Source organism: Pezoporus wallicus, unplaced genomic scaffold, assembly GCF_028554395.1.
Source record: "Pezoporus wallicus isolate ANWC-B61680 ecotype Strahan unplaced genomic scaffold, APGP_CSIRO_Pwel_v1 contig_736, whole genome shotgun sequence".
Classification (NCBI taxonomy): Eukaryota; Metazoa; Chordata; class Aves; order Psittaciformes; family Psittacidae; genus Pezoporus; species Pezoporus wallicus.
Genome location: NW_026639744.1, coordinates 928,530 through 950,758, shown reverse-complemented (window position 1 = coordinate 950,758; position 22,229 = coordinate 928,530). Strand labels below are relative to the sequence as shown.

Below are 22,229 nucleotides of genomic sequence, written 5' to 3'. Positions count from 1 at the left end.
AGAAAATCTTGACGTGAACAGCTTTATCCGCTCTTTATGTTAACCTAGAAAATACTGATGACTTTTGCCTGCTCCATTCGTAGCATTTCTCTTTTCCTAAATAAGCAACTTCATGGATGTCTGATTTATAATGTAAGTGCATTGTTATCTGCTCATCTCTGTTCCTAATAGAGAAAATACCAAGAAGACTTTGAAAACATGAAAGACCAAATCTACTTTATGCAGACTGAAACTCCAGAATATGAAGCTAATAAGCGAGTTTCAAACAACGTCAGTAAGGTATGTCATCTGTTTAGCTTGAGCGTAAAGCCAAAGTCAGGCCAGTTTCTGCTGAAACTGTTTTGTCAGTGTCAGAAAGTATTTTCTTACAAGCAAAACAGGTATTCTTGTGTGCTTTCCCTCAGGAAGCTCCTAGGCATGCTTATGGTCTTCCACAGTAGTACCCATGAAATAGAATTTTCTTCCAGTGAAGTAGAATTTGCTTCATTATTTGTTCTAATGATGTTATGTGCCTAACTTTTAGCTGGAACAAATTCATACTGTTAACCAAGACCAACTTAAGCTAGCTGAATTTGGCTCAGAATTTTAATATTTATTCATCCTTGCTCAGTGTATTTCAGTGACACTGTGCTTTATTCAAAGTACAAAATTTGGCTTCTGCATTTTTTGCAATAGTATATGCATCAGCAAAGACAATCTTATGTCATTACTTGTAAAAATATGACTATTCTGAGATGTCAGCTGATATTTGAAAAATTACAATGTCTGGAGAGGTGCTTAGAGGTGGGGACGTCTACTGAATAGCTTTCACTTATGTTGTGACCCTGCCTCACATCTTATCATCCATGCCCTCCTGTGATCTGAGTACCTTTCATGGTCCTTTGCCATCATGAATCATATGTCAAAAACCAGGGGAAATTTTCCTGAAAACTTCAACATAGTACAGGTTTGTGAGCATTTGGCTTTTATTACTGATTTCTAAAACCTCACTCTTTTTACTTTTTAAAGGTAAAATACAGAGCAGACTATGAAAAGAACAAAGCTATTGCAGATTATAACGTGCTTCCTGCTACAGAGAACCCATTGCTGAAGCAATTAAAAGCTGCAGGAAATGCGCTGAGTGATGTAAGTATTATCAAAGTACAGCTGGATGATTTTTAGTCATGTACAATAAGTCTTCATTTCTTCACAAGGCTTCTCCTTTGGATCTCTTGGTATTTCTAGTTTTATACATCAATATTTATCATGAAATCCCACCCAAAAGGGCAGTATAGGTAAGGAGTAATTTCTTCAAAGCAGAATGGAACAATAGCTGTAACATGTTTTGGGGATAGCTAATTACTGAATAGTTCACTTAGATCTCTATGGAAAATGAATCACTAAATGACAGCTCTTCCCTTACTGTTTTAAGGAGCTTCAACTGATGGCAATAATGATAAAATATGTGGTACCTATCTATAATATTGTATTCTGGTTACTCACTGTAATGGCCTTCTCTGTCTCTTCTTGCCGTTTGCATCTGTATGGAAGTAGACTGCTTATTTCTAAGTGTCAGAAGTTCAAAACCCCTTAGTCAGGCCTTTCTATCTTCTATTACAGGCCTAATAGCAACCAAAAAAAGTTTTTTTTTTAAAATCATTGGGAAAAAGTGCCGTCTGTTTTTTAGTTTTCTGGGAAAACTTTTCTTTGCAATAATTTCACTCTTTTGTAATTTTTAATGTGTTGTGAGTGAGTTGCAGTGAAATATACTTCACTATCTGACATTGTTTTCTTCTGCAGAAATTATACAAAGAAGCCTATGAACAATCAAAAGGAACCAGCATTAATTACTGTGACACACCAAAGTTCCAGACTGATAGTGTTCTGAAGAATTTTAGTGACGTAAGCATTTGATTTATGTTGTGTTGTTCAGTACTGGCACTCCTGATATTACTTTTGTTTATCAGCTCTTGACTATTCTGTGATTCTGTGATTTTTCCAGGTAAAATACAAAGATGCATATCAAAAAAATATTTTAGGACACTATGTGGGCAGCTTTGAGGACCCACATCAGATACACTGCATGAAAGTTGAAGCTATGAAGAGCGATGTAAGTGTGGCTGTCATTCTGTTTTCACCACCATGTTGTCATGTCAGAGAAAGCTCATGACATACAGAAGTAAGTGGATTCTTACTGAATGTTGATTTTATTCCTAGAAAAATTACAAAGCAGAGTATGAAGAGGAAAAGACAAGATGCTACTTCCCTCAGACCATAACTCAGGAGTATGAAGCAATTAAGAAGTTAGAGCAGTGTAAGGATGTAAGTACGGCATAGTAATGGTTATCAAGTAGCCAACTACATGCAGGGTATCTGTGCCTTGGGCACGCAGAAACTTACAGAGTGATTCTTCTTAACTTTGATGATTTTTAATTTAGTCTTATTAGCACATATGACTTGTAAAAACCATGTTCAGCTGTATTTTAGAGCCTTTTCTGACATCTAGTGATCAAGACAGATACAGCATAATCTTTTTTTTCTAACAAGTAAAACCATAAAATTGGAGTAGTACCAAACTGAATTAATGATCCTCAGGATTTACCTGCTGAAGTCAATGTATTTTTCCATTAATACATTAAAGGTACTTTATTAATACCAATTTTATTTACTTTGTCAATACTTGGAAAATGCTTTATATATTTGTATATAATATACTAAAATGAATAGGCTATAATATTTATAATGTATTATCATTTATGCCATACATTATAATATTTATATAGCTATTGAAATATTTTATATTAATACTTTAAAAAATTATTTGCTCTTTGATCATGCTAAAAAGTAACATGAGAACCATTGTGCAGGACAGTGCTTATCTGCATACATGCCACAACTGTTAACTATCCTAAGTAATGCAAGATTGGTATGTCTTATAAGATAGTTTTGCTTATTTGCGTTTTCTGTAAATATGTTTATTATATTCCTTCAGCACACCTACAAAAAGCATCCTGATCAAACCAAATTTACTCAAGTGACTGACTCTCCAGTACAGAAGCAAGCAGAGATCAATAGCAAACAGCTGAGTGATGTAAGTAATCTTACGAAATATGTTGCTGCACTCTGACATTATCAGTTTCTGCACTCTTGACTAGCTTTACTTTATCATCCAGTTTTAAGAGAACTCCTGAAATGAATGCGTAGGTGAATGTGTGCACATATACACACACGCACAAGCACAAAAACGTTCATGGGTATTCGCAGTTATGTTCCAGTGGGAGATCAGCTGGAAATCAGTTTTTTTTTCAGTTTTTCAGTTGGCTGTTCATGTCAATTTTTAGTATGTATATCTATAACTTCTTGTCCATCATTCTCAATGTGTTCACACCAGTTAAGTCAGTGGGGTTTATACCACTCACTTGGCAAGGACTAGGATTTCATCTGTATGTCTTTGTGAGTGAGTAACATGAGATCCTAGAATCATAGAATCATAGAACAGTTCTTTAAGCTGTATCACTCTGCATTATTAAGCATTTGCAATCTCTAAATATTGTGTTGCTGAATTTCTGTCATTGTTTTTCTTTGTAGATAATATATAAATCCAAAGGTGAAGAAATTATTCATAAGTACCACCTCCCTCCAGATGTGCCCCAGTTTATACAGGCTAAAGTTAATGCCTACAATATTAGTGATGTGAGTATATTTTGAATCTAAAGTTATTAATTCAATTTACAAGATAAGGTTTCTGTTAGCTAGTAGCTGCTTATTAAAAATTCACCTTTTCTCCTAGAACTATTACAAAATGGGATTGGAAGAATTAAAATCAAAGGGATATGATCTAAAAAGTGATGCTATTCCTATCCAAGCTGCCAAGGCTGCTAGGCAGGCTGTCAGTGATGTAAGTATATCCTTCCTGAAGGAACTGCTTAACTCACAAGAGTTTATACTTAAACAGAATTTGCAATTCTGTTTATTAAGGACACATAGGATAACTTCTTTATTGCTTTTTTTGGGCATGTTATTGGATGTATTTAACACAGTAATATTTGCATGGTGTTTCATTGTTTCAATACATATTTGTATAATTACATTTAGAAAAGGCTTTTACATTATCTAATTCTCGTGAATAAGTTGGCTCTTGTGCTCCAGTATGGTTAAGGTAAATCATGACGAGTAGGTCAGTAATGACAGCTCTATGAGCAATGGACCCCTGAATTCTCCCTGTCATGAATTATAGGCCGAATCATAAATTAGATGGAAGACTCTAGGTCATCACTGGATTTTTGGTAGATTTTTGGGGATGGTCTTGCAGAGGTCCCTTAGTGTTTTAGACTTCTCTCTCTTATAATCAGTACAAGTGAGACAGTACTACTTTGAAAGCTAGCTAACTGATTTGTTTGTCACTGAATTTTGAAGAGATACATGCCTGGATTTATTAAGATGTGTGGTATACTCTTTGTAGAAAACAAAGGGTAGCCTTTGCTTTTAATTACTTATTGCTAAGTTACTTAGATGATATTTTCCTTGTTCTGTTATATTCTAACAGGTTAACTATAAAAAAGCCTATGAACTTGCCAAGGGTAAACTTGTTGGCTTCAGGAGCATCCAAGACGATCCCAAACTCGTTCATTCTATGAAGGTAGCCAAGATGCAGTCTGAGCGAGAGTACAAGAAGGATTATGAGAAGACAAAAACTAAGTACAACATTCCATTGGATATGGTCAATGTTGTTGGTGCCAAGAAGGCTCAAGAGATTGCCAGCAACACTAATTACAAGAACCTCCTCCACCATTATACTTACTTACCAGATGCAATGAATGTGGAGCTTTCCAAGAATATGATGGAGATTCAGAGTGATGTAAGTAAAGCCTCATGTGAACAGAATTTTTTTGAGATGCCTTAAGCAAAAACTGTGAAGACTCAGGATAGGTCCCTGAATTGTTTTTCATACTTCCTAACTTTTAAAACATTGTTTTCACTCCTTTATTAGAATGTGTACAAAGCTGATTATAATAACTGGATGAAAGGCATTGGTTGGGTCCCCATTGGATCACTAGAAGTAGAAAAAGCTAAAAAAGCTGGAGATGCCTTGAATGAAAAGAAATACCGCCAGCATCCGGACACCATTAAATTTACAAGTGTGGTGGACTCTCCAGTAATGGTCCAAGCCAAACAGAATTCAGTTCAACTCAATGATGTAAGTAGAGAAATAAATGGGTGTTAAGGTAAAGATATTGTAAAGATGTATCTACTGAAAAGCTGGGAATTGTCTGTAAAATATTTTAAAGTATTGTTAGCCTGAAAGTGTTGCCCTGTGTTGTCATTGTTTTGTGCTCTGATTTGCTTGGGATTAAGGTCTGTATAGGTCTGTAAATCTCTCTGAAATCATGTGTCTTTTTAAGTTCACATGGGTTGATTCCGCCCATTTGTATTCTAAGTACATTTGAAATACATTTTATTTAAGAAATGTGAAATTTCCAGGTTGTTTATTCATGTTTTACCACCTGCAATAATAAATTAACTACAGAATGTTTGACAAATCATAGTATGTCAATCACTATAACCAGGAAGCTTTGTTTTGTGTTACTCTTTATTATCCTGTTCCTTCATAAATGTGGCTTTATGTCCATTAAAGGCCTTCATTTTATTGAGTAAAGACTGCATGAAGCTTTTAGGATGCATTACTCAGTAAGATTAACAACTCTGTGTGAAAAGTGCAGCCTCAATCTTTATGAAATAGGTGGCAATGTACATGTATTTGCAAAATCAAACATAAACCCTCAGTTAATTTACAGTAACCTAAACAAGGAAAGGATTTATTTCTGTATCATATATTTTACAGAAACTGTATAGATCTTCTGGAGAGGAAGTTAAACATAAATATACTCTAAGCCCGGATATTCCACAGTTTATCCAAGCTAGATACAATGCAGCTAATATCAGTGACGTAAGTGACTTCTTTACAACATTTTTTATGCATCGTTAATGAATTTTTGAGTAATATGTTAGAGATTGCAGGTTCCTTTCACAGATAAGCAGTTCTATATAGTCAACTTCTATCAGTGTAATTTTTCATTCTTTGTGTTACTTGGATTTCCAACCAGATATCATTTAATTAATGTAATTAATAGATAAATCTGTTCTTATAAATGAAGACCAAGGGTTGTATATGATCCCCACTGCACCTGCTTCTAAAGAATTACCTGGAGTAGCTTAGGAATAGCTTTGACTTGCATATAGGTCATGTGATTACTAAATTCTCTGGAATAATATGGATTTTCTTTTTTAGGCTTATTATAAACAAGGCTACCATGATCTAATAGCTAAAGGGAACAAGGTTTCTCTTGATGCTATTCCAATTACTCTAGCCAAGGCTTCGAGAAACATCGCTAGTGATGTAAGTATCTACTCCAGGTATGCTATCCTACATTTAGTAGAATGTTGCCCCTTCCAGGCTGTCTGGTAGACCTCATGTGTTGCACAAGTCTCAACTAGAGTCAGCATTATGAGAAGGCGATTCTTAGTCTTTCCCAAAGGCCTAGTTTGCACAGAACTTATTTTATGCTCATCTTGTTTGCTTTAGATAGGCAAATGCTTTTATACTGTGTTTCTTAACCTGCTTGACACAGCAGAAATTAAATCGGTAGTTCTTGCAATCATTCTATGACAAATTTCCAGAAACACACTGCATTGGCACCTATTTACAGACAACAACATGTGTTCAGGGTGCTTTTGGTTATACAGTGGAGCATGGCTTATACATGAATTGGAGGGCCATGTAGTACAAATTTTGTAAGGTGGGATATGTACTATTGGTTTTGTATAACTAGAGGCAGCTCTCCAGTCATATGCCATTTGTTTGCTTTTGCTTTCAAATGACTGAGAAGGATTGTCTCAATTATTCTGATATTTTTCATACACCTTTCTGCGCAGGAATGCTTAGGAAATGTTTTCCCTTACTTAAAAGAAAAGCTAATACTGATAGATCTTATAGTGGTGCACATAACCTGTAGTGTACAGGCTTAGATGGTGCAGCAAGAAAAGCTCGTGTTTGTGCCAATTAGGAGAGTTTATCTTTCTGAGCTGCTTGCAGCTGCTTTTTCCAATTAGAGCTTTTCTTTTGCGTTAGCGTGGACATAAGTAGCCATACAACTCTCTTTCCTCTGTTTCTAGTATAAATATAAAGAATCATATGAGAAGGCTAAAGGAAAACAGGTTGGTTTCAGAAGCCTGCAAGATGACCCTAAGCTTGTTCACTACATGAATGTAGCAAAGATTCAGTCTGAACGCGAGTACAAGAAAGACTATGAGAAGACCAAGACTAACTATCATGCAACTCCTGACATGTACAGTATCCAGGCGGCTAAACAGTCTCAGGACGTAGCTTCTAATGCTCATTACAAAAACCTGATCCATCACTACACTTACCTGCCAGATGCCATGGATGTTGAGCTTGCGAAGAACATGATGCAAATTCAGAGTGATGTAAGTATTTCATTGATAGCAATTTCATGGATGTTTTCCTGCATACTGTGAATATAAAATATGAGTTTATATTCCATTGAAATTGCCATTACTGTATTGGAATGGTCTGTTTTTCTTATGTCTTGGAGAAGATGTAAGTTTTATCAGCTGGTGGCATTTAGAAATAACCAAATTGCAGGTGTGTTCTTATCAACAGGGCAGGGTTTTGATGTTGGCATATCAGTATAGAGCTGAATTCTGGAATGCTGAATTCAAGCTAACTTCCCCCCCCCCCCGAAACTTTATTTTGCAACTAACTAATGTAATTTTGTTTTATTCCTTAAGACTTCTTTTAAGTTGTCTTGCTTTTTTATTACAGGAGATAGATAGGGTAGTGTAGGGGGTCTATTGTTAATCACTTAAGATGAAGGAGTGGACAAAATGGAGCTATTGATATTGTTGGAAATACATGCTGGAGATCTCTAGTATAGGAGATACCTCTTAGGAGCTGCTTGGTCCTCGCAGATAGTTTCAGATGGTTGACTGGGCATACATAGTTGCACTCCGCACCTCCGTATATACTGCAGAATTTGACTCTGTGGATCTCTGTGGAGGACCACTCATTTTAGAGTTAGAACATGGAATAGTCTTAAGAAAAGAGTGTACACAATATCCTTGCATTCAGAACTTTGTCTGAATGTTTATATGGGATAACCTTCTGCATATTTTGTAGCCATGATAAATTTTTCACTTGCAGTCTGTGGACTCTCCATAATTTACTGTAGGAGGAACTATAAGAAAAAAAACAAAAATTGAGACTCTGTGGAACCTCTGTACAAGGCCAAGTCTCATAGAGTCTGCTGAAACACAGAACAAATTAAACAGTCACTATATCGTAGTTTAGAAGCTACTAAGAATTGAAGGTTGGTGAAATTTTTCACATAGGTAAAAGAAAAGGATGGTTAGTAAATACTGGGTTCATGAATCATGAATCAAAAATACACTTGTTTTTCTTCTTTATAAAATTAGAGAAGCATAAAAAGAACGTGCTGTTCCCTTCAGGAATTTATAAATATTTCCTGCTCATGTAGAATATGCTAGCTGGGCTATGTGATTATTGCTTTAAACAGAATTATTACAATTCTGTGGGAAAATCTTGATCCATGTTGGTTTTTTCTCCTTCAGAATGCGTACAAACAAGATTATAACAGCTGGTTCAAGGGTATTGGCTGGAGTCCTCTTGGTTCTCTGGATGTTGAAAAAGCTAAAAAGGCTGGGGAGGCATTAAATGAAAAGAAATACCGTCAGCACCCAGACACCATCAAATTTACAAGTATACCAGATTCAATGCCAATGGTTTTAGCTCAGCACAACACGAAGCAGCTGAGTGATGTAAGGAATTTTTCATTATTAATGCAATATAGTGATTTTAATTTTTGCCATATTTATGATTTCTTTGTTACTGTTTGACATTCCATCCAAAAAAAAGAAGTTACATTTTAAAAATGGTAAAAATAGTAAGATTGCCATTTGTTGGTAAGAATGAAGCATTGTTACCTTGTCTCTATTTGTTAACACTAATATTACCTGCTTTCCAAGAAGTATTTGTTTATTTTTCCTTGCAGGTAACATACAAACAAGAAGGCGAAAAACTGAAACACAAATATACGCTGGATCCTGATGTTCCTCAGTTTATTCAAGCCAGAGTTAATGCCTACAATTTGAGTGATGTAAGCATACAGCCAATAGTCTGATCAATAATATATTGATTTGTAATTTTCTTAATAGAAGAAATAACTTTGTTTGTGCTACGATACTGAATATAGAAATGCACAAGCTCTGAATTCAGCTAAACTCTTACTTCTAGAAGACAGTGAGTTTTGTGCTGGTAAAGTAAATTTTGAAACTGACTGAGCATTCATGAACATAAACACATTGTAATGTTTTATTGCCAAAATACTTGGGTAGACTGAATGAGAAAATTACTCAGATTCCTGTAGGTTTGGAGATTTATGTCGTCTACTTTTGTATGAAATACACCACAGAGGCAAGCAGTGCAAGTTCTCTTTATGTTGCTACCTCCTTCTGAGCTTTCAAAGGAAATTAACTCATCCTGTGTCAAGATAATAATGCCTTTTTTCTGCTGTTCAGCTACTAATCTGTCTCCTTTTCATCACTTCTTCCATCCATCCAACACCACAGGGATTTCCATTATTAGTATCAAATTTATTCCCTTTGTGATATTAAGGGTTATGGTGACATTATCAGGCCTCCAAGAACCAGGTAAAATCTCCTTTAATAGCCTTGAAATACTAATAGTCTGTCCAGATGTTAACTGCTAACAAAAAAACAGGCAGACTGCTTTCTTCAGTTCGTTAAGATCACAAGGCCTGATTTTTAAGCTAACAGGAAAAAATTTCTGAAGGTTTAGTCAAATAAGAAAGGGTTTGCTTTCAAAGCAAGGGCAAAAATGCCTTACAATAGGGTTATTCAGAATAAAAATTGCAGGAAATGCTTACAGAGTTAGTGGTTTGTCTACATGTGTTAAACTGATTGTCTTGAAGGACTCTCCCATCTTTGTATCAATGCATTTATCAGAATATAGCTGTAGTTTCTGTGCAGGTCAACATTTTTCCTTACAATTGCACAGACTAAACTGAGTATTTTGATTCCCATAACTATAATAAAAATATGGGCTTAAACAGCTGTGTTAAAATTGTTACTTGTACCTTTGCGAACTCATACCGTTTTTTCCCTTTAAGGCTAACTACAAAGCAGACTGGAAAAAGACCATAGCAAAAGGATATGATCTGAAACCAGATGCCATTCCTATCATTGCTGCTAAGGCTTCTCGGAATATTGCAAGTGATGTAAGTATAATTCACATGAAGTGAAATAAATGCATCTACTGTGTTACAGCTTTCTGTAGCATAGCATGCTATAGAATGTATGCTATATATGTATAATGGTATAGAGACAGTTAACCCTGAGAACTGGAACTCTTATGATACTTCAAAATAAGAAGTAAATTCAGATGTTTACATGAATGTCTGAAAAAACCTCTTGCTTTGGAAATGCATCATAATGTGTGTGAGTGCTGGTGAGGTGGGGCTGGTTGTTTTATGTGCTTCATGTATTCACCAGCTTATTTGGAATTTTCTTTGTTATAATTTGCCTGAGCTGTATTCTTAATTGCTGGAGAACTGTATTTCTACTTGACTGGCATTCATGAGTAGTACAGAAATGTGGCTGTGTTCATGCAGCTACATTAATTGGCAATAGTAAAACTTGGTGTGCCATCCGACACAAGCTGTGAAAGGGGATTTGGAACACAGAAATAATTTTACTAACTTTAAAATGGCTAGAATTACTTCCATTGCCCACTTAAAAACTACCTCCCTCCAGTAGCTGAATATTGGGACGTCTAATTGTCTGGTAGTCTTAGGCTTTTTAATAATGAAAAGATGAACATTCCTGGGAGTTAGAAGTCTATGGCAGTAAAATATAATGTGGCAGAGGCAATGTCGAGGGACGGCATGTAACTGCATATCTAGGTTTAGATCTGTACCAGCAGTCAAAAAAGCAGAGAAATCTAGCAATCCTGTTCTATTTTTTTCCTGAAAAATTTTAGTAAGAATGAATGGCAATTGTTAAAATGCTGAGTATCACAGTATTAAAATTATCAAAAGCATGTTTTGTCTTTCTGAAGTGGGTGAAGGCTTTCTTTTCTTTTGTCTCTAGTACAAGTACAAGGAATCATATGAGAAAGGTAAAGGCAAACAGGTTGGATACCGTAGCCTGCAGGATGATCCTAAACTTGTTCATTACATGAACGTGGCCAAAATGCAATCAGATCGTGAATATAAAAAGGATTATGAAGTCACCAAGACCAAATATCATACTCCATTGGATATGTTCAGTGTGACGGCTGCCAAGAAAGCCCAGGAAGTGATTACAAATACTGGCTATAAGCAGCCAATTCACAATTATACACTCTTGCCTGATTCTGTGAATCTGGAGCTATCAAGAAATGTGATGCAGCTTCAGAGTGATGTATGTAATAATTAATCTCTTTTTTTTTTTCTTCTCATAATGACTGTGTTATACTGTTAATGTTTTAAGGATAAAAATTTAACTGTATTGGATTAACAGTAGACAGATGTAAATATCTGGTCTGGAGCCCTGTGTTTTCAAAAATTACCAGAATTATGTATAGCTGATAAGGGACTTCACTAGCAAGTAACAACTTCCTGTGTTATATCTCTACATATTTGACTAATGAACGTGTTTTTCTAATTAATGTTTTTTGTAGTTGAATTTGAATTTGTTGTTACTGTGATTATTATTTGTATTGTCTGATTGTAGGTTATATATAGTCTAAATTCTGACTATATTTTATTCAAGTTTTCAAAAAATGTGCATTATGTACATTTGTATTATATCTAGGGATTTGAGATTATTTTATTTTGTTCACTTTTCCTTTCTGCTTTTGTCCTCCCACAGATGCATATGCCACTTATGATAAAGATTCCTAAAATAGCTTTGTAGTTTGCATAGTTTCCATTAAGTTCTGTGACTCATTTCCTTTTTTTTTTTTTTTTCTTTTTCCCTGTAGTGTAATTTCAGGCACTGCTTCTTTACCCAAAAATATTTAGTTTAATCTGCTTTATTTAACAGTCCTCTGACAAATTTGAAGTTCTTCAAAATGTTAGTAATCTGATTGGAAGTGTTCTTCAGATTCTAAGTATTGTTTGGAGAGGATCATGTGCATGTTCCCATTGACCAACAGACAGAGGATCCAACCCTTAGACACTGTTCTTTTCGAATACAGAAATTTGCATCTCAAGTTTTTTTCTTCCCTGTTGTATTTTTACCTGACCTTACTGTGTTGGCTGAGCTTGCTTGGCTGTCTCAGATGTTTGCAAGCAGAGAAGTGTATTATATGAGGACAAATTTTGCCCTGTATACACATGCTGTGAAAGTATATAGTCTTTCTCTCAGACTCTGATATTCTCCTTGTTAATCCTAACTCTGCAGTTCAGGAACAGGTTTTTGTATCTTTATCTGTTCTGAAGTATGATTAAGTAGGAATGGTGTCTACTCAAGATTGTGCAGAACAAGGCAATTAAGAGAAGTTGTTGAAACAATTTCTCTAAATCAATTCTACTGCAAACTGAGTCGCCAACAAACAAGAGTGTCAGTTAAGAAAAGTATTTTATTTTTGACAGAATTTTGTATTTATCACTCAAAATTTGTTTTAAGGTCTGTGCATTTGGTTTGTAGTGAGAGTTCTACACACTGGTTTAGTGAAAAGAATTTCTGTATCCCTAACACATGCATAGTTGTTAATGTATGCTAAGAATATGGAAACCAGTAAGTTATAACAGGCTTGTCTAAATTTTCCTGAAAAAATTAATAACCAGGAGAAGTTTTAAGGCCTTACCTGTGTTTATTTATGTATGTATTTTCCTTGTCTCACTGTTTCTTTGTCTATTTTTTAAAAGAATGTTTACAAATCAGACTTTAATAACTGGTTGAGAGGAGTTGGCTGGGTACCAATTCAGTCACTGGATGTAGAAAAGGCCAAAAAAGCTACAGAGATTCTCAGTGAGAAGAAGTACCGCCAGCACCCAGACAAGCTGAAGTACTCCATTACAATGGATGCCATGGAGCAAGTGCTAGCTAAGCAAAATGCCAAGACCATGAATAAGGTGAGAATTTGTGCAGGTGATCATGAGTCGGAGGTTGGGTTGTTGTCTTGCAAAATTGTGGAGCTGGTGCATTGACACAGAAGTCACTAGATTTCAATGAGTACAATGATTTGCTTCATTAGGACTGGCCACTAAGAGATGCTGGAAGCCTCAGACTATTCGTAATTAAGGGGTTTTATTTTCTGTTTAAAAAGATTAAAAAATTCTCTTCTGTGTATGTGAGTAAAGATGTCTTCTCCAGATTTATAGTGCTTTGGTAACCTTCATTCTTTTTCTGCAGGAAGTAGTATTCATAATCAGTGAGTTGAAAAACCTCTGGAATTCTTTTAGTTATGTACAACTTGCGTTGAAAAGTGGAGTTCTTTAAATTTGCCCCACATTGCTTCTGACACCACTGATCCCACATTCCATGTTTGCTGTGGAGAGGGGGTGTGTAGAAAAAAAAGAAAATTATGCTTTGCATTAAAGCGGGAAAAATGCAGACAGAAATATTCCATTTAAATATTTACTAGTTCTGAAAACATACTTTGCAAATTTCTCAAATAGAGTACTAACCGAAGAGGAGAAATATAATATTGCCACTCAGCTGTTGTATTTGTGAAGATTATTTATAGTGCTTATGACACTAAAATGTTATTTATTGCAAATGAACATAACAACAGAAAGCTCTTATTTTATGAGTGCAATGTTTTTTCAGTGCTAAATATTACTTTTTAATTGCAGAGACTCTACACTGATAAATGGAATAAAGAGAAGACCAGCATTCATGTTATGCCAGATACTCCAGAAATTCTGCAGTCTAGAGTGAACCAGATCACAATGAGTAATGTGAGTTGCCATGCTCACATGGGCTTTCAGTGTCTGTTGCAAAAATTTGTGTAATTTTTATGTGTTTTAAGTTTATGTCTAAGCTTCAGTACTTCTGCCTTCATAATAGAGAACATATTTTCCTTTACTTTTTAAATTAGAAACTTTACAAAGCTGGGTGGGAGGAAGACAAGAAGAAAGGTTATGACTTGCAGCCAGACGCCATTCCAATAAAAGCAGCCAAAGCCTCCAGAGACATTGCAAGTGATGTAAGTTTGATTGTATGATACTCCTCAGAGTAACTACAAAGACAGTAAGAGAGCATTTTCAAGGTGTTCTGTTATGCACAAATGATTTTTTTCAAACATCTTGAGTTGTTTAGATTTCAGTTGTATGCCTGATGGTATAAACATTTGCAATATTTGCTCTCCAGTGGAAAAATATTGAATTGTGCTTTTTTGCTCTTTGTTCAGCAAGCTGCTGAGCTCCATGTGCCTGTGCCATGGGCTGTTACATAAGGCTATGTTTAAATGACAAAACCTGAGATCTTGTCATACCCCCCCCCCCGATACTTTCTTGTTTTCAGGGATATGATTGAGCTTAATAGCACATTTTTAAAGATTTAATTTTTTGCTGTTCTTCCTCTTTCCTGCTGTCAGTATAAATACAAACTAGCCTATGAAAAAGCAAAAGGAAAGCATATTGGATTCCGCAGCCTTGAAGACGACCCCAAGTTGGTGCACTTCATGCAGGTCGCTAAGATGCAATCTGATCGTGAATACAAAAAAGACTATGAGAAAGCAAAGACTAATTTCCATACTCCAGTTGACATGTTCAGTGTTGTGGCAGCCAAAAAAGCACAGGAAGTGGCTACAAATGTAAACTACAAAAACTTGATTCATACCTACAGTGTTCTGCCTGATGCTATGAGTCTTGAATTAGCCAAAACCATGATGCAGATACAGAGTGATGTAAGTGAGAGATTCTTCACCCTTTGCATTATGAATACAATGATGCATGGTTTATGAAAGCATATTGTAAGATAAATAGTACTATTTTCCTAGTGAAATCAGTTATGTACTAAAATGTGGCAAATGGAACAAAACCTTCAGCAGTGATAGCCATTGTATTTTTGTAAGACTTGAAGTATTAAATTACACCTATTGCTAAAGAATTTGGGCTCAGAAACAAATAATTTTATGTATTAAGTGAAATGGATATTTATTGCTTACATGTCCTGTTGAATCTCCAGGAGCAATATTTGTGTGCAGGCCAAGGCAGAAAAAGCTTTTTTCGTTAACAGTTTTATACTGTACCTCCAATAAGATCTTTTCAGAAGAAGGGGAAACCACCTAAATAGCCATATTCTCAGATTTTTCTGGGATTTTTAACCTCTATAGAGGAGGGCCTTTTTTCTTGGTAGAGTGGTTCAAGATGATCTCCTTCTTCAATGGGACTTGAGTATGTAATCTCATGTGAGCAATTTATATACATCATAAGGAGGATCTGCACATTGTATAAAGGGCAGAGTAGTAAAATACAGACACCACTAACAAATGTGTTTCTGATTAAACCTTGATTACACCTTGATACTGTGCTTCTTTTTAGAATAAGTGCATTAAAAATCTAACATTCATTAAACGCAGATATAAGTGTCATGATTTGCAAACTTTTTTGTAAATCTGATTCTTTTCTTTTTCTGCCTCCAGAACCAATACCGAGCAGAATATGATGAAAGTATGAAGGGTGTTGGATGGGTACCACTGGGCTCCCTGGAAGCTGAAAAGAATAAGAAAGCAATGGAAATTCTTAGTGAAAAGAAATATCGCCAGCATCCAGACAAGCTGAAGTATTCTGTTCCTCTAGATTCCATGAACATGGCCTTAGCTTTAAATAATGCTAAAATCATGGATGAGGTAAGAAAGCATTAATCAAAATTCATTTAAGTTTGCAGAAGTAAGAAACAAACTATACCTGATGTAATAGTCAATCCTACTATGTGAACCCCTTCAGTAATTGTCAATTTTGGCAGCTAATGAATATGCTTGACTGTAATTGTATTTCATCTTAATAGACCTTTGATATACCTGAAATCAAAGCATGACCCTAGTATTTCTAAGAAATACATACAAAGACGGAGCAGGGTGTATGTGTGTGTGTGTCATTTTATTAATGAAGTTTGCCCAAGATAACTGATTTTAGCCTTTTAGCAGTTTAAATTTTGGGGTTAAAAATACTGGAGTGAGCCCTTTCAGAAACAAGGTTTAAGCTTTTAAATGTATAGTCCATTTCATCTGATGCCTGTTACATTAATATGAAATTACTACATGATATGAATGCTGTTATACTGAGATATTTATTTTCTAGCTCTCCTGCTGAACTAATGTAATCTGCTGGTGTTCCTTAGAAATATCTAGGCTTCACGTGTGTTGTAGTTACAGAGACCATCAGAATCTTATGTGTACTTCCATTAGCTCTGTTTCCTCTAAGAAAAGCTTTATTGCCTCTCTCAACTGACACTTACTTTCTTGGAGATAAACTAATAATCTTCCACCTGTAACTTATTTTTTTTCTTATACCTTCTGTCTTGGCTTTTAGCCATGGGTTGACCCCGGTAGGCAGCTAAGCACCACGTAGCCACTTGCTCACTTCCTCCCTTAGAGTGGGATGGGGAAAAGGAAGGGCAGAGTAAAAGTAAAAAAAAACCCTTGTGGGTCAAGATAATAATTGTTTAATAAGCAAAGGAGAAGTGGAAGAAGATAGAAAACAAGTGATGCAAAAGCAGTCGCTTGCCACCTCCCACAGGAAGGCTGATGTCCAGCCAGTTCCCAAGCAAAACACTCTCTGCCCCTTTTTATTTGCTGAGCATGCCATTATGTGGCGTGGCATACCTCTTTGGTTAGCTGGGTTCATCTACCTGGTTATATCCCCTCCCAACCTCTTGCACATCCCCAGTGTGTTCACTGTGGGGGCACAGAGGAGCAGTGAAGGCCTTGATACTATACACACACTGTTCAGCAAAAGCTGAACATTGGTGTGTTACCAGCGTTATTTTAGTTGCAAATCTAAAATAAAGCGTGGTTAGAGCTGCTGTGAAGAGGATTAACTCCATTCCATCCAGACCCAGTATGTTCTGAAACCTGTTGTTTTCTGCTGTTCGATGTGCTTGAATACACTGCTGGACAAAAGAGAAGCAATAAAATAATCTAGCAAAACTGAAAATTGAAATAAATTATTTGATTAAAAACTGAAATAAAAATTCTTTTATTTCAGCCTCACACAATGAACTTCGTAAGAGCTATTCCTGATATACACTGCTTTTAATTGCTAAAATAAAAAGACAAATGCTCCTACCATGTTAGTAGTTGCATCATTGTAAAGAGAGATTGTATTTCAAATAGGAAATATTCTTTTAAACTGTTTCATGTAGTTTTTATATGTTGACATTTTAAATTTTTTTTTTATTCTTCCAGCACAAGTACAAACAAGCATGGGAAGAAGACAAAAGGAAAGTTCACATCACACCAGATATTCCACAGATTGCTTTGGCAAAAGTTAATGCATTTAATCTAAGTGATGTGAGTACTGTTCTTTATTTTTTTAATTTTTTTTTTTTAATAAAGAATAAGTGAGAAGACAGCATACGACAGTATCCCTCATTCTCACTTTGAAAACCTGTAGTAATTTCACAAAGAGCGATTCATTTTCCTTTTCCCACATTCCCCCAAATTAAATACTGAAATTTAACCCATGGTATATGTAGTTAGATTATGAAGTGTTTAGGTAGGTCATTAAAATAGAATAGTTACTGACAAAATAGTAAGAGTAGAATTTGAGTACTGTCCGTGTTTGTTACTGTAGTTATTGTATTATTTCCCTGTGCCCAATGTTCTGTACAGGATTCAAAATTCTTACAAATTGAACCTATTCTTTCAGTAATAGATGGTATTTGAGAATTTTTTGGTAGCCAGTTGTTAAGGCTGTGTATGCTAAATAGAATAGTATTTGTAATTGTGCACATCTTCAGTGTGCATAGAAATAGACATATTTATGTTGTTTTTTTAAAGGTGGCATCCTTATATGTGTAAACTCTTCACCAATATCTTCACACATGGAAAACTAATGCAATTTCTTGCTCTTTTATTATATGGTATAGCCACTGATTATAGTTCAGTCCATCTGCATTGATGTATGAATACTAGGGTTGGTGTTAATTTTGGGTGGATATTTGTAGCTCTGTCCCTTGAGTGCCTTAAAGAACTGTTCAAGGAATGTTAAATATAGGAATAGTCTGTGTTTCATGTTATTGTATTAAATTACTAGAGCTTTATTTAAGTGATTGTGGTATGTTTTGCCCTTTTAAAGGATGTTTCTTTTCTTTTTTTCACAGAAAATGTACAGACTTTCTTTTGAAGAATCTAGGAAAAAAGGATATGACCTTAGAGCTGATGCTATCCCTATTAAAGCTGCCAAAGCTTCTAGGGATATTGCTAGTGATGTAAGTTCTTGAAAGAAAACATGATCCATTTCAGATGTTGTAATGAATTCATTTCTTGACACAATTCAATTTTATATGCCAAATATATGAAATGTTTTTATTTTTTTGCTTGTAAATAGTTCTGAAATATACAATATACATTCTAATACATTTTCTAGAAGGGTTAAAGAACAATTTCTTAATTAGAAAGGTAAGGAGATGTATGAGGTATTTCCAGGGAAAAATAATAAGGCAGTTTATTCCTCAGTGTGATGGTTCTTGAATAGTTTATAAATGTATGTCTTGTAGTTTAGACAGAATGATCAAAGTTTGTTCTTAGAAATACTCAAAAAGAACAGATACAGACTAAAATTATGTTTACTGCTGTGGTACAGTTATCTTTATTCCTTTGGTGAAAGTCTCATAACATTTCTTGGTGCAGAGAATACCAGTTTCTGGAATCCTTTGTGTATTCCTTTGTGTATCCTTTGTGTATTACTTTGTGTATCCTTTGTGTATTCCTTTCTGTATCCTTTGTGTATTCCTTTGTGTATCAGTGATGAGGGACTTGCTGTGGCAGGACAAATCCAGCCTGAGAGGAGCGTGAAGACATTTTATTTAGCCCACCATTTTTTATTTTTTTTTTACAACCAAGCCAACACCTCTGTCTGCTTTGTGATGGTTTTTTAATAATGCAAAAATTAATCTAAGTTTGGGGGATTTTTCATCACATGGTAGATATTGTGTATTAAACAAGCGAAGTAGAATTAAAGTCTCTGTCTCTGTTCTCTTTACAGTACAAATACAAATTAGGTTATGAACAAGACAAGGGAAAACTTGTAGGCTTCCGCAGCCTTCAGGATGATCCCAAACTTGTCCATTACATGCAAGTAGCTAAGATGCAGTCGGATCGCGAGTACAAGAAAGGTTATGAGGCGAGCAAGACACATTACCATACGCCTTCTGATACGCTCAGCATTGTAGCAGCTAAGGAGGCACAAGATCGCATAACCAATACTAACTACAAACGACTGATTCACAAATATATGCTGCTACCAGATGCAATGAGTTTAGAACTGTACAGAAACATGAATCAGATACAAAGTGATGTAAGTTTCTCTTTTGTCTTTCTTTCGTTCATGGTTGTGACCTTTTTTCCGTGCTTTTTTCATTACGGCTGTGTTTTTAAAGCAACAGATTATTTTATATGAGCCATTTGTATATTGTAAACTTTCCTTTTATATTCTGTTTGGCAGAACGAGTACAAGCAGGAATATAATGAGTACTTCAAGGGTATTGGTTGGAGTCCTGCTGGCTCCCTCGATGTGGAGAAATCTAAGAAAGCCATGGAAATTGCAAGTGATCAGAAATACCGCCAGCATCCCAGCATGTTCCACTTTACAAAACAGAACGATTCCATGGACATGGTCCTTGCAAAGCAGAATGCAAATATAATGAACAAAGTGAGTATCTAAGGGGAAAATTAGGCAGACATTCACATCTAATCCATTTCAAGAAACAGTTGTCTCTGTTACAGCCTTTATGTAGCAGTGTTTCCCTGGGCTGGGAAAAGCAACTGCCACAGGTGCCCTTCTTTTTTTTTTTTTTGCTTTCCCTTGATAAATTACTCAGTTACTGATAGATAACATTGGTTAAATAAATCTTCCCTCATTTTTCTCATTGCTACCTCTCCAACCTCTGTTCTTCTCATTCCCGTATTACTGGCCCTGAAAATCTTGATAGCTGGACTTAATTAGAAGCAAGGCTGGATCCTAATCCAGGTGATCCTGGATTGGGTCATTATGCACTAAGATAAATCTGAGTCATTACCTTCATCTTTTTACCCATCCATATCCAAAGTGCACAGATGGAAAGGTGAAAACCCCAAAAGAGCCATGCTTTGTCATGTATTTTGACATACCTGATGTTACTTTTTTCAATAGCATGCTTATACTGAAGCGTGGGAGAAGGATAAAATTCAGGTTCATGTGATGCCAGATACGCCAGATATTCTACAGGCAAAACAGAACAAGGCGAACTACAGTCAGGTAGGGTTTTTTGATACTTCCTATTACATTTTTAATTAATATCTACTTTATTCAAATTTAAAGGTGTCTCCCATTTCAAAATAAATAATTAATTTGTGTTAAATTAGAAAAAATGGAGTGGATGATTTAGGACAGAGGCAAGAATTTTTACATGAGTAGTATTTTCAGAGTAGCAATAATACCATCTTCAGCCTAGCAAAGTAGCAGCCTAAATTACATTTTATTGTATGGAAAAGATAAATTCCTATTTTGAAATCTGGATATGAATGATCCATACTCTATGCTTGCCATAGAAATCAATTATGTTAAAAATTTCTTACTACAAAATGAGAATTTTGTTGTGTATATGTTTAACACCTTGGAAAAAGGAATACATGCAGTGATTCTAACTTTTCTGTCAGCTTTCAAATATAAGAAAGTAACAATTGTGCTGGTATAAAATACTTAGATTTTGCTTTGCATGATTGCGTAGAGGCAAAATTTTGACTTGCAACTGCTGGTACTTAAAAACAACCGCACACAAACTTATCTGACTATTAAATGGCTATATTACAGCCTTATTAGTTACAATTTTGTTCAGCCATCTGAAAAGTTTTCAGTTATCCTGGATGTATATATTTCAAATTCCCTGCATATGTTTCAAATCTTCTGGATAAGACATAGTAGGAAGCTGCTGTAGTAAAGAAAAAACTATTTAGTCACTAGCCTAAGACTTGGAAGACTTGCATTCCTTGCTTATTCTCAGTTTCTGTTCTGCAGCCTAAGAGGTGATCAGAATTCGGTATTATGGCTCATTAGCGGATCTAAATAGAAGGTGACTTACATATTAATGAGACTTTTAAATTAATACTGGTTTAAATTTTAGAAACTCTACAGGCTTGGCTGGGAGCAGATGATAAAGAAAGGCTATGACCTCACACCTGAAGCCATTTCAGTGAAAACTGCCAAAGCTTCAAGGGACATTGCAAGTGACGTAAGCAGTATTTCTAATTTAATATGACAGACACTTTATCTAGTTGCTATAACCTACAGAGTTGCACTAGATTGAGATACACCTCTTTGCTAAGGTGTGGCCTGGAGTAAAAAGCAAAATTGCTGGCAAAACTCTTTCCTGATCTGTTCTTGTCAGTGGAGAAAATTTAAGAAGGGTTGCTCTGGCATCTTGACAATACCAAAGATTGTGGTCTACCCATGGAGTGGCTAGTCATACAAGGTTAGCAGTTGTCTGCTCTTCTGGGTGTTGCATTCTGAAAGCAGCAGCAAATTTAGTCCAGTTAGCTGATCTCAGTGCCTATACTGAGAAATCCCTTTTAAAACTCTGAAATAGATGTGGTGACACACATTGCTGTTACATAACTTGGTATGAATATAAGTCCTGCATTTATGGAAGAGATTTTATATCAATCATTAGGAAATGTTTCCAGTGATTAAGCATCTGCAGTTTTCATTGCTGATTATTGTATTCATCAGAATAGTTCAATATGTTGGCCTTTGGGAGTTCTGAAGAGTATGACTGTATGAATTAAATGGCACAGGAGACCATTCTTGTAGCCATGCACTCTTCCTCTCCAGGGACTGTCTTCCTTCCAAGGGACAGTGTTCACTGACACCAAACGATCCACATTAATCAAGGGACTACTAAAAATTTACATGAGAAGCCATAACAGGTTGCTCATTTCATTGCTAATGAGAAACATTGAACTGAGATAATATATTTATGTTTTGCTTATATATTTTACCATT

The 22,229-nt window shown here is 35.5% G+C and overlaps 1 protein-coding gene across 18 annotated transcripts in view; it reads left to right on the top strand.

Moving 5' to 3' along the window:
* The window catches only part of NEB (nebulin), a 124,703-nt gene that overhangs the window by 11,572 nt on the left and 90,902 nt on the right, over positions 1 to 22,229 (top strand). For all 18 annotated transcript variants that reach the window (XM_057415572.1, XM_057415556.1, XM_057415557.1 and 15 more), the window contains exons 11-38: positions 172 to 279; positions 1,009 to 1,125; positions 1,780 to 1,881; positions 1,982 to 2,089; positions 2,197 to 2,301; positions 2,972 to 3,070; positions 3,568 to 3,672; positions 3,770 to 3,877; positions 4,526 to 4,837; positions 4,970 to 5,176; positions 5,822 to 5,926; positions 6,269 to 6,376; positions 7,153 to 7,464; positions 8,629 to 8,835; positions 9,069 to 9,173; positions 10,206 to 10,313; positions 11,185 to 11,496; positions 12,948 to 13,154; positions 13,878 to 13,982; positions 14,123 to 14,230; positions 14,621 to 14,932; positions 15,671 to 15,877; positions 17,435 to 17,539; positions 18,352 to 18,459; positions 19,236 to 19,547; positions 19,695 to 19,901; positions 20,382 to 20,486; positions 21,352 to 21,459. In XM_057415572.1, the coding sequence (XP_057271555.1) occupies positions 172 to 279; positions 1,009 to 1,125; positions 1,780 to 1,881; positions 1,982 to 2,089; positions 2,197 to 2,301; positions 2,972 to 3,070; positions 3,568 to 3,672; positions 3,770 to 3,877; positions 4,526 to 4,837; positions 4,970 to 5,176; positions 5,822 to 5,926; positions 6,269 to 6,376; positions 7,153 to 7,464; positions 8,629 to 8,835; positions 9,069 to 9,173; positions 10,206 to 10,313; positions 11,185 to 11,496; positions 12,948 to 13,154; positions 13,878 to 13,982; positions 14,123 to 14,230; positions 14,621 to 14,932; positions 15,671 to 15,877; positions 17,435 to 17,539; positions 18,352 to 18,459; positions 19,236 to 19,547; positions 19,695 to 19,901; positions 20,382 to 20,486; positions 21,352 to 21,459 (4,512 nt within the window). The remainder of the gene's footprint in view (positions 1 to 171; positions 280 to 1,008; positions 1,126 to 1,779; positions 1,882 to 1,981; positions 2,090 to 2,196; positions 2,302 to 2,971; positions 3,071 to 3,567; positions 3,673 to 3,769; positions 3,878 to 4,525; positions 4,838 to 4,969; positions 5,177 to 5,821; positions 5,927 to 6,268; positions 6,377 to 7,152; positions 7,465 to 8,628; positions 8,836 to 9,068; positions 9,174 to 10,205; positions 10,314 to 11,184; positions 11,497 to 12,947; positions 13,155 to 13,877; positions 13,983 to 14,122; positions 14,231 to 14,620; positions 14,933 to 15,670; positions 15,878 to 17,434; positions 17,540 to 18,351; positions 18,460 to 19,235; positions 19,548 to 19,694; positions 19,902 to 20,381; positions 20,487 to 21,351; positions 21,460 to 22,229) is intronic.